This window comes from Lepidochelys kempii, chromosome 3, assembly GCF_965140265.1.
Source record: "Lepidochelys kempii isolate rLepKem1 chromosome 3, rLepKem1.hap2, whole genome shotgun sequence".
Classification (NCBI taxonomy): Eukaryota; Metazoa; Chordata; order Testudines; family Cheloniidae; genus Lepidochelys; species Lepidochelys kempii.
Genome location: NC_133258.1, coordinates 207290287 through 207305544, shown reverse-complemented (window position 1 = coordinate 207305544; position 15258 = coordinate 207290287). Strand labels below are relative to the sequence as shown.

Sequence of the window (15258 nt, the reverse complement as noted above, 5' to 3'; positions counted from 1 at the left end):
GAGCTTGCTTCTAATGATGACCTTAGAGAGGTTATGGGGGTTGTTTGAAGACCAGAAGAGGGGGTTCAGGAAAGATTTTTTTCAGGATGGGGTCCCCACCGAGTATGGGTTGTAGCTGTTTGATGATATCCCATATGGATTCCAGTATGGGGTGGTACGTGACAACTAGTGGTGTGCAGACAGAGTGGGTTTTATTTCTGTATTGAAGCAGGTTTTTTCAGGGTATTTGGGTGGCCTGTTCCATGATGCTATCTACTTCTCTGGTGGAGTGTCCTTTTTTGGTGAAGGCAGTTTTGAGTGTGTTGAGATGTGTATCCTGGATTTTCTCCTTAGAGTATATTCTGTAGTATCTGAGTGCCTGGCTGTAGATAACAGATTTCATGGTGCGTTTGAGGTGGTTACTAGTGCTATGAAGTAGGGGTGGAGATCTGTGGGTTTCTTGTAGATAGTTGCCTGTAGGGTTCCATTGTTGAAGTTCTTCATGGTGTCCAGGAAGTGGATGCTGGTGTGGGAGTGTTCCAGAGAGAGTTTAATAGAAGGACGGTGATTGTTGAAGTTGTGATGGAAATCCATGGGGGAGTTAAAGTCATCTGTCCAGATGATGAAAATATCATCAATGTATCTCAGGTATATCACTGATTTCGTGGTGCATTTGTCCAGAAATTTTCAAGGTGGCCACAAAGAGGTTGGGATATTGGGGAGCCATCATAATACCCTTGGCTGTTTCCATGGTTTGGACAAAGTGTTTGTTGTTGAATGTAAAATTGTTATGGGTGAGGATGAAATGGATGAGTCTGGCAATGTATTTGGGGTGGAGATCTGAGGGTTGTCCATTGTCTTGTAAATATTTGAGGCAGGCAGCTATGCGGTCTTTGTGAGGGATGTTGGGGTATAGAGAGGTGACATCCATGGTGGCAAAGATGATGTTCTGAGGGAGGTCGTTGTTGTTGCGGGTTTGCTGAGGAAGTAGGTTGTATCCTAGAGGAAGCTGGCCCTTTGTGTGAGGAGTGGTTTGAGGATCGTTTCTATGAGTCCCGATATTGCTTCAGTAAGAGTGCCGTGGCCAGATATAATGTATCTGCCTGGGTTCCCTTGTTTATCTGGGGAAGGTTTTGATGATATCCTTAAATTGGGTAAACTGTGGTGTGGGGTTGTCTTTGAGTTCATTATAGTAGGTGGTGCTGGAGAGTCGTCGGTTGGCCCCATTAATGTATTCATCACAATTGAGGCAGACAAAGGGGGTGCCACTGTAATCCCATGGAAATTCCTATTTCATTCTGCTTTTTTCCCCTTCCCAAATAACTCTGGAAGTGCATGTCCAGGAATTGAATAGAGCTGATGGATGGAATTAGGGGTAGATTTGAAACAGACGCTGCCCAGGGGTACCCAGGGTTGTGATGCACCTCTCCACCACTGACCCTTAGCATAAGGAAGTCTTATCTGTGCTTGCTGTGAAACAGCTCCCAGAAACCACCAATCTCTGGCAACACAAGCACCGACCTTCAGGCCTCCTCAGTTCTCGCTCTCTGTGTACCAGTAGCAAGAGGCACGCACCAACCCCCAAGTCCTCGGAGTGCTCCCTGCAGCATCCAGCCCCTTATCCCCTGGACACTTTCAGAACTACCAGGCCTCCTGTTCCCAGTGTGAAAGATTCAGCTCAGGACCAGCACTTTGCTTAGCACCACAGCACTTAGATCTATTTATAGAGAAAATAAGAAGTTTCTTATCAAAGGATGGCAACTTCCTGTAGAGAATTTAAAGGTGTATGCCATATTGCACTTCTCATTAGGTCACACATTTTATAGGCACTCACTATGACTCATTCCAGCACTTTTCCTGGGATTTCTAAATTTCAACCTGTACACCTCAGGGGTAATTTGAATCCTTTTGCCAGTCAGCTTTTTTAAATTCAGGATATATCAAAGCTTCTCCAATCTGCATTTCATTAAATACACGTAAAGTTTTACTCAAGAGTTTTGCAATCAGAATGGGGACTGTCCTGTCCTGTCCTCTGGAACTTTATGTAGTTCACTTAGCCTTTCAAAACTGATGAGGTATGCTTCAGTACAGTCTGTTTCCTTGTATGCAGGGCACAACTTATCCCAGCTGGGTGTTCCTTGGATGGAGGGAGTAACTGGGGATGGCGGATTCTGCCCCGCCTGTCCCTTATGCTCTGGGCAGGCAGTCTTTCCTTCTCTTTTTCTTGGGCTCCCAACTCTTTCAGCTCCATGGCCCGCCAACATGCTCCTTCTTGCTGCTTCCTTTCGGCCTCCCTCTCCTTGGCTCTCATCTCTATTTCCGACTTTCTGCTCAGCTAACCATTTCTGATGTCCACATTCGTTTTCTTTCTACTCATTCTCCCGCCTGACCAGCTCTCACTTTGTAGTTGCTTCACTGTCGCTCATGTTTATGCTTTACTTTTGTTCTATTTTCCTTTCCTGAAATAAACAAACAGAAAATAATAAAGCTGTAACCTTTCTTTTGACTGTTCCCACCCACCACACTTGAGAATCACTTAAAAGTGTTACACCAGTGATTGAAGTGTAAACCTCAGTTAAAATAACAAGCTTTGTATAAATCCTGCTTTGACCACATCACTATCACATTCTGTGGTGCAATCCAGATCAGTGAGGGGTTATCTCACCACCTGCCCTGTAACCCTGGGTGTCTCACAATGCTTTGCTGTTGTAGCTCCCAGCCTGGGCCACTCATAAACAGCCTATCACCATGCAAGTTACACCCTAAGTGTCTTTGTATAATGGTAGCCCTGGTCCAGCAGCTCTTGGTCCAACAGCCTGTCAGCAACACACTAGTCATGCTCTGGCTTCCACCAGCCTTGGTTGTTACTTGAAGGGTGACCCCAACACACTCCCAGTCCCAAATTTTCCCCAAAATGTGTATTCTGCACTGTCAGGCCCTCTCCTGGACAGTTCAGCTATTAAAGTTAAGTTGCTCCTATACAGTCAATAAGCAATAGTTTGCTACTTTACCTGAAGTTACCAAACAGTTCAGTTTAAACACAGCACTGGAATGATTTAGATTAAAAAATAAAACAAGTTTATTAACAAAAGAAGATAGTTTTAAAGTGAATTCAAATATAAGAGATGAAGTTAGAAGTGGTTACCAGCAACTAAAAGCTAAAACACACATCTAAAAGTCTAAAACTTAATCTAGCAAGTTTTGGTTCAAGGCCTCTGCTCAAGATGGCCTTTCTCAATTCATGTCTTCCAGCAAGATGGTGACTGACTCTACTTGGTCAGGATCTCTCCCAGAGGCCCAAAGGTGCTGGTGCCTTTGTCTTCTCAGGTGAAAGAACTTGGGGTTCTCTGCCCTTCTCTCTTCTAGTCCAGTGAACCTTTGAAATGGATTCTGCTGAAGATTAGCCTTCAAAGCAAAGTTTATGCAAACAGTAAAGAAAATGACATGGAGTCTGATGATGAAAAAGGATCCATGTTCTTTCTTCCCACCTGGGTTTGTTGAAATGCAAATTTGCTTTGTCCCCTGCCATTTCCTTCCTCTGCTGTCTCAAGGACCCTATTTACTACTTTTATGGAAACTGAGGTAAACACACATTCCTTTGTTTAGAACAGGAATATTTAACAGCCGTTGCTTAGGCAGGGCTGTGTGGTTTTGGACACGTGCTAATAACATCATAAAGGGGGATTTCATAACTTTACATATAACGTTGCTACAGACATTTCATCATGATATTATTGACCAGAGAGTTATTAGTTTTCAAATGATACTTCGCAAGGCATATTTTGTACAAAGATTATTACAATGGTGTGTAGGGTGTGAATTCAGGGGTGCTTTCAGTCACTCTCCCCCAATGGGGCCAGGAGCTGTAGGTACTACTGCATTACAACCCGCAGTCAGAGTGTGTGCCAGGAGCTCCCACTGGGACAGGACAGGTGCTCCCCACTTCTCCCACAGAGGGAGAAGGCATGACTGACCCTCAAAGAGCAAGGGAAACTCTCCATTTTAGAAATCAGCGTAAAGCCTACCTGAGGAGAGTTGGTGTCTTGTGATCTGAGGAGAGTCTTGCTCAAGAATGGTTTAATTTGCTGACTGCTTGCTAACTTTTGACTGTTTTGTTATGCAAATATGTTAGGTGTCATTTACGGTCCTTAATATCCAGGCCACCTTCCCCCTCAGACTAACTTTTCCCTTCTCTCAGAGGTGAACAGACTGTAGTTTGAGAAGGAATTGAACCTGAGAAATTCTGGATGTAAAGGTATGAGCTACTACTGCCTGAGCGAAATGATTGAGGTCTATTAGCCAAGTCAAGTCACAGGCTCATCAACCCCTATGGCCCAGGCACCTTTAGATGAGGACAGAGCACCTCAATGAATGGGTTCCATAAGCCCTTGTGTCCTCACGCCAAATTGAGGTTCTGATGAACTTAACGGACACTGCTCCTAATAGCACGTTAGGAGGGCTTGGATTCACATTGTTTCTGGTTCCTTTTAGTTGCAGGCACTGGCCTCTGAACTAAAAACTGGTTTCACTGAAGCAATGCAGGAACTTTCAAGAATTCAGCATGGAGAGTATGCTCTGGAGGAGAAGGTTAAGAGCTGCCACTGCACAATGGAAGAGAAAGTGGCAGAGATGAAGAATTCGCTGAACTCTTTCAAGGTAGGAGCTATTCCCACCTGTTACATTCTTCAGACACCTGTTACATTCAATGGATACTCACAGAGGTCTTTGATAAAAACGTAAGTGTCCTTGCTAGAAGACTACAATGTAACATGACTTTATTAGAATTGAGAACACCACCATGCAAGAACCCCAAAACAAAGAGAGACTAAGCAGGCTGCTCCCTACCACAGAGAGGACAACTCAACCCACTTTGGCTGTCTGGCTGCAGACTGATTGTTGCCAGTCTCAGATTTCACACATCCCTACAAAACCCCCTAGCCTGCAAGCAAGACTAGGAAAAACCCCTGTCATTTATAATGCAAGCCTACAATTTTAACACAGTTTTAAAATATGCCACAACACCCTTGCCTGTTCTGAACAGCATAAAAGAACATGCAGCTACAGGCCAAGCCCAGAAATGAGTTAAACTAAAACAAACAGAGAAAATGAACTACTTGGAACCCATATTCTGGGTGAGGCTACTTATCACATTGGATTAATGAACTAGCTGGACTTAGCTGTAGAGACCCAAAGCCAGTCCCGTCATATCATAGGTCACAAGTGAAAATGAGTCTTGATGACGTGTATACATATGTCCCTCATCATAGAACTCCTACACAGCCAGTGCCCGGGGTGCCCAGGTCTGGGAGAGCAGGGGTTTTGTAGGTCATCGCTGAAGGGCATTGCTATAGAGTCATACTGAAGCTTGAACAGAGCCTCTCTGGTTTCATGAGTGGGAGACCGAACATGTAGATAAATGAACTCAGTTAAAACCCTCTAAGGGTGGACTAAAGTCATTCAGAAAGTTGGGCTCAGTTGATTTCAGTGGGAGAGAAACACCTGAGCAACACAAACTCCAGCCTTGGGGCAGATCCTGGCCCCCATTTTAGAAGCTTTGCGCCTCTCTGGGAGTGCATAGCAGGGGGAGAGATGGCTTAACCTCTTGGTGATGGATTCTCCCAGCTCTGCAGCACCACCCCTAGCTCCTCCCACCCACCCATATGAAGTTATATGGGAAAAAGGTTAAATGGATAATTTAAAAATAAAAAAAGCAAACTAAGGTCCCAATCCTGCAAATACTTACATGTGAGTGTCCCCATTGTGGGATGAGGGCCACAAGAAGGCGACTACCAGCTGCTCTCTGTGTCTCTCATCCAAAGGCCCTTAAAGACATTGGGAGTCATTCCATGGACTTTAATGGTCTTTGAATGAGGCCCTTTGACTCTGTCTCTCTCTGCCTCACAAAAGCTTCCTTTCTCATGCTGGTTAAGGTGCCCAAACATACTCCAGTAACTGCGGTTATGGCAGAGATTTCCAATACATGGGATAAGTTACATGCTGTTACTGCAAGAGAATAATATCATATGACCAATGGTTTCTTTATTCCAATAATTTCTAATCAATGTGGACTGTACTCATGAGCACAGTATCATTCCAGGCATGCATTTCATCACTACCAGGGAGCATTAGTATCTAAATTCTCTAAGTGATGTCTGAATTTATTCTGGGTTTTAGGAGGAGCTCAGTGATGCCAAGTCGAAGATTGAAGTGATCAGTTCCAAGCAAGAGGAAATGCAACAGAAAATTGAACAGCTGCAACAAGAGAAACGTAGGGAATCCCGGAAAGTGAAAACTAAGTAAGGAACTAAACCCAGAGTGTCCTGAAGTGCTCATTGTTAATTAGAAGTGGCCTCCATTAGTGTAGATTAGCTTCATTTCTTCATGTCTGGAGACAGCTGTAATCCCTGTAGAGTAGAGAAGATGTTGGCCTTTAGAGGCACATCAAGCATTTCAGATGAGACTACGTATCCAACACACCAGAGAAATGATTAACAGCTTTAATGTCCTCATTGTTGATCCAAGAGAGTTAGTGAAAAGTGACTTGAGTAACTTCAAGGTAAACCTCAACTAAGGTTTTACTGAAAAATGTAGAACTGTTTAAAAATGTAGGGTAAGCTTTTCAAAAGTGACTTCCAATGGAACTTGTGCTCCTAAAGCAATGGGGTACCATATTATGCAGTCCCATTTGGAAGCCAATGGCATATAGTATCATGCAATCCCACTGGAAGCCAATGGCATACAGTATTATACAATCCCTCTAAAGTCAATGGCAACTATGCTCCTAAGTCACTTAGCCTCTTTTGAAAATCCCACGGGCAGTATTACAAAAGACAGACCCTTAGGAGTATTGCAGACAATAACAGTGCGTGTACTGCTACTTACCCGGTATCCTGCCACCATGCAGCTTCCCCTGCCAGGCAAAGCATCCCAAGTACACGTGACTCAAGCAGTGCATGTGGGCACTGTGCCAGCATCTCTGTGACGAGGTGGCTGAGGTGGCAGTTGACCTGCACATTGACAGAACGGGACGCTTGATGGTCCCCTCACTCCCTAAGCTGGCTGCCACGGGGGTAACCCATAGGCAGTCTGTAGCACCGGGGACAACTTGCTGCTGGTGGTGTCTGTTGGGGGCATCCTGTGGTTATAGTTACTAGCCCTCCTGCTAACGGCACTCAGAAGCTGCTGTATGCTGGTGGTAGCAGCAGACTGAGACCCATCCAGGGATGAGAACCCTAACGGAGGTTAGCCACATCACTTAATGCACAACCTGAAGGTGCTCGGATGCTATAGTGGAAAGTGTGGTACGAGAACCTCTGTAGGACAGAATAGGAAAGGTCTGTTGGAACCCTTAGTCAGTGGAGATTGTAGCTTGCCAGGTACACAGCATTTCCTGTGTGAAATTCTCCTTATCCATTGCAACTCCTTGCAGGGGTTCTGAATAGCTTGGGTCTCTCGCGTGGACCATTGCACACCATGCACTTGTTCCACAGCAAAGCGAGCCCATGGCGCATGCATCCTGTTTTGGGGGAGTGTCTCTGCAATCATTATCCGCTTCCTCCTCCCTTTCCCCTCTTGGGTGAGCTGCCCAATGGCCAAAGAGAGAGCCGGGGGCATGTTGCTGATGCCATACCAAAAGCCCAGAGTGCTGCCACGTGACTGCCTGCCGATTTTCAAAACAGCTGCTCTGATCGGGGGTGGGGAGGGATAGCTCAGTGGTTTGAGCATTGGCCTGCTAAACCCAGGGTTGTGAGTTCAATCTTTGAGGGGGCCATTTGGGATCTGGGGCAAAAATTGGGGATTGGTCCTGCTTTGAGCAGGGGGTTGGACTAGATGACCTCCTAAAGTCCCTCCCAACCCTGGTATTCTATGATAAGGCAATGCAAAGCAGCTAGTGTTAGCTGCTCCCTGGCTCATGCAGTTACAGCTGCAATTCTGATGTGAATTGTGTGTGCCCCAAAGCCCAATTGTGCTTAGACCACCCGGGGGGCTCCTTTTACAGGCCACACTAATAACATCCCCTTGGTGACTCTCAATGATTTTCTAGGCGTTGGACACATCCCAACACCTAACTCCTTTTGTGCATCCAGGCCTTAGTTACTTGGCTAAATATCTAAGAAGAATGTATCTGGCATGACACTGTCCTGCAGCCAGGAGAAGGTGCTCCCAGAGTCATGTTAGTGAACTGTATCCAATGCAACTTCCTCATGTCATGCAAGCCCAGGTGTTGGGCCTGGAGTGCCTCCTGAGTTGTCTTGGGTTTGTATGAGCGCTCATATTTGTATTGAAGTTTGTCAAGATTGCAGTTTAAGCTGAGCGTTTGCTCTGTGGTATTGTGCTTTCCAGTTGCCTCTCTTTATTTTCACAGAAGAACACAAAAGGATGAACACGGGTCACAAACAGTGCCTACACCTCTACAAGGCAGTCCGTTCCGATCTATAAATCTCCCGGAACCTGTTCTGATTAATGAAGATCTTACAAGTCTTTTGCACCATGCAACCTATGAGAGAGGTATGAGTGAGGGAGAATGAAGCAAGGGTTCCTTCCCTTTCCTCTAAAAAATACTCCCCATAGTAAGCTTTCAAAGGATAAGGTGAGATGTACATTGCAGATATCAGTATTTGTCAGCATCTTTGTGTACACACACTAACATGGCTGGATTAGGGCAGGATATCCAGGCACAGGTCTGAGAGAGGTCTCGTGAAGTTTGGATGTATTCGGGGTGGAGAGCACAGCTAGTGTTTGGACTGGCCATGGGGAGAAGCTAGTTTGCATTGATAGGCCCCGGTGCTAGGAGAAGCATGCATACTTTGATAGCTGTTGAGAGTTCTTGGGCTGGATTAGACCTGGGTTTTATTTAGGCCCCGATTCAGAAAAGCATGTACGCACATGCTTAATTTTGAAGACGACAAGTACCAAAGAAATATTAAATAGTTCTGTTTTGCTATCAGAACCTGTTGCTTCCAGGGTCACCTTCTGTGGACCAAACTTCTGGGTTATATTCTCCTTATTAAAATTGGTAGTTAGGGAGAAAAAAATTCCCAAAGTTAACTGCTCAGAAAAATTCAAAATTAAAATTAAAATGTCAAAAAAATATTCAGCATAACGTTTCATCAAAGAGTTTGCTGTGTTTTCCATTCCTTTCTATTCCCAATAAATTGTTCTGTTTTCTTCATTCCCTCTGAAGCATCTGGCAACGGCCACTGTCAGAAGACAGGATACTGAGCTAGATGGACCATTGGTCTGACCCAGTATGGCCGTTCTTATGACCCAGCTGGTAAAGAAATCAAGAGTTTAAATGGATCTTTCTCAGGAGAAGACCTAAAAGAGGCATTCCACAGGCTAATATTAAAGAATTAAAAATCTAAACTTTCCTTTTTTATGGTTTGACTACACCTTTCAAGAAGAAACCTGCTACACAAACACCTGCTCATGTCTAGCTATATTAACATCTTACGTAGCTTTCCTTCATTCTTCCACAGCCTCTGATACCAGATCCATGGCAGCTGGAGAAGGAAATGTGAAAGTAGTGTCAGGCCCTGGTAGGTGAATATTTACCTTTTAAAACCTCCTCCAGGGTTCACCAACCAGCTTCTTTAGAGGAATCCTGACAAAATGGAATGGTAAATTTATATAATTATTTCCAGCTAATGCTGAGTTTTGCTCCGGAAAAACAAATACTTCAAAGTCAATTAGCGCAGTGGTTTAACTGAACTCCTGGTAGATTTGTGATAAAAGAATCTTTGCAAGAATGTGGTTTTCTTTTTCTGGTTTTTTGCAAGAACAGACCAAAATTTCCAGTGCAAATTTACCATAGTCACCAGAAGCATTTTACAATTCAGGATGTTTCTTTCACTTTGGTTCTCTTTAAAAAAAAATCTGGGGAAATTAGCTACATTTTCTATTAGAATCCAATTAAAGGGATAGATAAGGCTGACAAGGACCTAGCAAGACAAGTCAGGCACATTGTGGAGAATCCACTAGTGACCCCTATATATTTAGAAACTTTCTTCCCGGTTTTCCACCCCTCCTATCTGTTCTTGTTTGCACTGTTACAATAGTGATTTCTTCACAGTGCTGTCTTTACTGTATTGGATGATTTTAGGAAGAGATTTTCAAAAGGGTGGCATCCATCTTGTGAGTGGAATTTGCACTTGCATTTTCGCAGTGGCATTTGAATTGGTGGTGCAAATCTGAATATTTGAACCAGTACCTGATTGCTGGTGCAAACCAGTGCTCTGACTTGCAACTGCAAAGCATTCTTCAGACAACAAGAAGTCAGGTGTCATTTTTGCAAGTTCAAATTGCCCCTACAGGCAGGGGAACTTGGGCTTCATCCCTATGGAAAAGTATATCCACTGTAAAGTGTCTATTAGGGGTGCTGTACAGCATCCCTATCACTTTGAAAGGGACGTGCTTTGTAATTATTATTACATAGCAGTTTTTCATGCAGACTTTTTACAAAGATTGCAAAGTCCTGACAGTAGCTTGTGGTTTCTAGGTGGGAGCAGTGCAAATCCAGAGACAGAAGAAAGCCTCAAGCCTTCCCTGCCAGCTGACATTCAGCCAAAGGGCCACCCCAAATCGACTGTGTGGAAGCAGCCCAAAGACAGTAAAGAGTGGGGTGATGAATATATTTCTAAGGAGCACTCAGACAGAGTGAAGGAAACAGGCCAAAGCAGATACACTTCAGTGGACAATGTCTTATGTGAAACTTCTTTCGCTGGTAAGACTAATAAAAGCAGCTGTGGCTAAAAAGCATGGAGGCTTTGGGATTCTAGAAGCCATCAGCACTAGTCTGGAATCAAATGAGTTAGCAATGGGACCTACGAGTAGTTTAAGTTGCAAGTTTGTTTTAGGTTTCAGAGGAGAGCTAGCTGAAATGCAGGATTTCCCATTTGCGAGAAATGTTGGCATTCCAAAATTTGAGTTAGGGGAACAAAACCAATTTTCTTCTAAATTTCCCATGAACCAGAAATGCCCCCCCAAATTTCTTTTTAGAACCACCAGCAAAGGGTGTTGTCAGACATAAAATCTGCTCACCAGGACCCTGACAGCTGATGAGTGACACTAACATTAAACTGGTCCAATAGAAGATATTACCTCATCCACCTTATCTCATTGACATTCTTGTCCCTTTTATGCTGCTAATTGGGATTTGCCATGACAACAACGAAGTGGGTGACATTTTCAGCCGAAACCTTTTTTGGCAAAAAATTCAGATGTGGCAACACCATCACGTCATGAGAATTCATGTCAGTTTGGCGGAACTGTTTCAGTCCATAGGAATTCCAAAGTTTTCCAAAATTTGACATTTTCAAAACAAACCATTTCAGTGTTTTGGTTTGAAATGAATGTCAATTTAGAGACTTCCTTTAATTTTATTAAACAATGAAAAACGTTACAGAAAGACTTGATATTGAAACAAAATGTTTCAGGTTGAACAAAATGTTTTGTTTGACCCAAAAAGATTTTGGTTTTTTTTCAGAATTGCCAGCAAATCAAATAATCCATTTTTCGCACAACTCTGCTTGTAACTGCCCCATCGATTGATAGCCCCTGAGAGAAGGATGCATGCAAAACCCTGCCTCGGTTTGGAGGGAGCTGCCTGAGTGCTATTCTGGGACCATGTGGCTCTCAGTCCTGTAGGAACAAGAATTGGAAAGGCTGTGCTGTGTTCCTGAGGGGCTCCAGACAGACTGATGCAGTTCTTTGTTGGTTAGATTACAGAGGGTGTATTTATCATGCCCTTTATAGATAAGGTTGCCTGACATTTCCATTATAAAGGTCCTTTTACAGTTGCACATAATTTTCCCTGGGACAGCCCATAGTTCACAGCAGGCCACACCTGCGGAGTCCTTTAAAAAGCAACAAAAAACCTTACCCTCCTTGTAGCCTTGCTCCTCAGTCCTTTATATCTTTGGCAATGGACAAACAAACTTTCTGTCCCTGGGATTGTTCCTTCTGCCTGGTCTCTCTCTGAGGTCACAGAGAATCTGTGGCAAAGTACAAAGAAGCAAATAGTTTTGCTTCTCCATCTCAGCTAGGAGAGACTATTCTTCTGCATCCCATTACCTCAAAGTCTCTGCCTCTTCTGCGGGAGGAAGCTGATTATATATGCTGTGTATCCTTCCCAGCATGCTTTGCTTCAGAGCCCTACAGTTCTTAGCAGGCCCAGGAGTACTGACTCCAACATTCCCTCGGGGCTGCAAGAATAGGCTTCAGTCTCAGGCCCTGAACAGCAGCAGATGTCTGGCTCTGCTTCCTCCCCGAAATCACTTCCGCTTTCTCAGTGGCTGTTTTTTCTTGCCACACCCCTAAATCCAGTGAATATGCTAGAGACTTCCCACTTCAGTCTTAAAGAGCCAGTATACTCATTATACTCACTTTTGGGCTGGACTCTCCTCATTGGTGAATTGTTTTGAGTGGCAGTCACAAGGCAAGTCCAGGGAATAACTGCATTCCTTGGGGAAGCCAGGGGCTAATTCAGCCCCTGTGATATGTCAGAGTGGCCTCAGGGCTGCTCTAGCTTATGATGTAGAAGCCTCTTAGAGATAGAGGTGGCATAGACAGTTCTGAGTCAACTGTGGGTTCCTCCGCACCGAAGGAAATCCCAACTTCTCTGCTAGTGCAGCTCTAAGTGGTGCAAACAGGCGAAGGATCTGGCCCTGACTGTTCTCATTGGCACAGTGTATTTGATGTAAAGGGTAGTATAATTACTGGAGATGCAGCAATTTAGTAACAAATTTGATGTGAATTTTCTGTTTATGATTTCTAAAAAACCTGATCTTTCAGAAACTCTGGCGTTCGAGGGGAGACACACACTTGTTTTCAGTCTTCCTTTGTAAATAGACTGTGGTACTGATCCTGGGTGGAGCACTTTGCAGGATCAGGGCTAGCAGTTGATATTTGTGAGGAAAATTACATGAAAAGAGGAAGCTCCTTCAGTCTTTCCCTTTCAACTCTACAGTCAAACACAAGTGTGCAGCTTTTAACATGTTCTTTTAAATCAAACTTTTTGTTGAAGCCAAAAGGCAGAGCATTGCTTTGGAGCTGCTCGAATCCGAGAGGAAATATGTCATCAACCTGTCCCTGATCCTGAAGATCAAAGCCACGTTGCAAGGCTCAGACGTGAAGAGGAACACCAAAGAGAGAAGGTATTGTAACCGTCACACTGACTTTTATAAAAGGGCCTTTTCAACATTCAGAGTTTTTTCCCCAAAAATTTTTTTGGGAACTTTCTCTTAGCCACTTTGAAACCTTTAAGTGCCTAATATTTTTTATAGCCAGAAAGCTTTAGGTATTTAAAATTTTTAACCTGGGTAAAAGATTCTGCCTTTTCCTGTCTCTCTGCTTTCATCAATTCATAGATTCCAAGGCCAGAAGGGACAACTGTGATCATCTAGTCTGACCTCCTGTATAACACAGGCCATAGAACTTCCCCAAAATAATCCCTTGAGCAGATCTTTTAGAAAAACATCCCATCTTGATATGAAAATGGTCAGTGATGGAGAATCCAGCATGACTGTTGGTAAATTGTTCCAAGCATTAATTACCTTCCCTGTTAAAAAATTATGCCTTATTTCCAAACATTTCTTGCCTCCTCTAGTCCCTTCTCCATGCCCTTTGACTCACCTCATTTAATCTTCCCTCTCTGCCCATCCTGCTGTCCTCCCTCCTGTCTCCCCCTGCACCCACTATTTGAGACCTGAGAACAAAGCCCCCCAATCTCAGACTCTCAGTCCATACCTCTCCCTCCGCCACTGGAAGTTGGCTGGCTTTCACATGAACTATGGACCCAGTTACTGCTGTCCCATTATAGTTGAATATAAAATACATTATTCAGTATCATACATGGGTAAAGGGCATTTCCCCAGTCTGTCTCTTGTCATTCTTCTTTCCACCTCCTGTGTCTCATGTCTGTTTCCTCCCCATGTTTCTGGTTCTTCTTTTACCTTTTCCTCCTTTCAGGATCTCTGCATAGTCCTATGGCCACATGCTTCAAAACTATCTCTGCCCATGTCCTCGCTGTATATTAATAATATCATGATAAGCTTGGCATGGTTTCCATGTACATACTGCATTATAGCCTTTAATGAGATGATCACATGCTTTTTATCATAAAATACAATATATCATATCTTCTCTCTCCCCACTCAGCCTTTGGAGCTAGTTGGTAATTTTCCATCAAAACAATTTTTGATGACAAATACTGTTTCTGCACAATTGAAATTTTCCATGGGAAAATTTAGATTTTGCTGAAATTTTTCAGTGTTCTGTCAGGTAAATCAAATTATATCCAATATTTTGTTTTGGGTCAGATCATCCTGAATCTAAATATTTCAGTTTGTTGAATTAAATGGAAATGTTTAGTTTCAGGTCATTTTAAAACTAATCTGTGTCTCCCTGAGCTGCCACAGTGACTCATAGGAGTTGTAGTTCAGGTACCTCATGACCCCACTCTCCTCTATGGGCTCCCGAACCAGACTACATCTCCCACAATGCACCACGGTCTCTTCTCCAGTTAAATTCCTGAGATGCATTGTGAGAGTCCCTTGACATAGGTGCATTCTGGGAGACAGTCTGAGGAGGAAGCCCAGCCCATAGAAGAGATTGGAGGTATGAGGCATCCAAACTACAACTCCCATCACGCAGATTCAGTTTGGTTCAACAAACCAAAACCAAAATATTTTGATATTTCTAAACAAAGATTTTTTGAGGTTTCCATTCAGCAAAATATTTAAATATTTTGTATTTTCAGCCTGATTTGGGATGAAAACAGTTGTCAAAATATTGGAATTTCTCACAGGATGGAAGTTTTGATCAGTTCTTCTTATAAGGTACACCTTGTAAAGTGCACAGTGAATAAGGCAAGGTTTATGAGCCCCATCCTACTTCTATATGTGTTTTCAGGACTGGGGCCCAAGTCCTCTAACTCAAGCATGATAATGGCTTATGCTTTTATCTGTGTAGGTTCATGCCCTGCTGGGCAGAGTCGATTACACAAGGCAATGGAGAATTTGGCCCAGTGAGTGCAAAACCATGTGAACTGGAACCATAAAACACTAGATTCCAAGCTCTTTGGTGCAGGACTGCCTACAACTCTGTATTTGTACAGCGCCTAGCACAATGGGGCATCATTGGTCCCAAGCCTCTACCATAATAACGATGATTAATAATACCTTATAAAGCAAACCCAGCAAACTTTAAATGGCTGGCCCATGAATGTGAGCAGAATCGGTGGGTTCCTAAAGCCTAGGAATCTGCTTCTTTTTCTAGATG

General features: G+C 43.6%; 1 protein-coding gene across 2 annotated transcripts in view; it reads left to right on the top strand.

Moving 5' to 3' along the window:
- The first annotated feature begins 4500 nt into the window (after positions 1 to 4500).
- The window catches only part of ARHGEF33 (Rho guanine nucleotide exchange factor 33), a 29557-nt gene continuing 18799 nt past the window's right edge, over positions 4501 to 15258 (top strand). Inside the window, exons 1-6 of one of the 2 annotated variants that reach the window (XM_073339819.1) lie at positions 4501 to 4635; positions 6154 to 6275; positions 8345 to 8487; positions 9459 to 9518; positions 10478 to 10702; positions 13004 to 13133. In XM_073339819.1, the coding sequence (XP_073195920.1) occupies positions 4516 to 4635; positions 6154 to 6275; positions 8345 to 8487; positions 9459 to 9518; positions 10478 to 10702; positions 13004 to 13133 (800 nt within the window). In that variant the 5' untranslated portion in view covers positions 4501 to 4515. The remainder of the gene's footprint in view (positions 4636 to 6153; positions 6276 to 8344; positions 8488 to 9458; positions 9519 to 10477; positions 10703 to 13003; positions 13134 to 15258) is intronic. The other variant, XM_073339821.1, reaches the window with a different exon arrangement.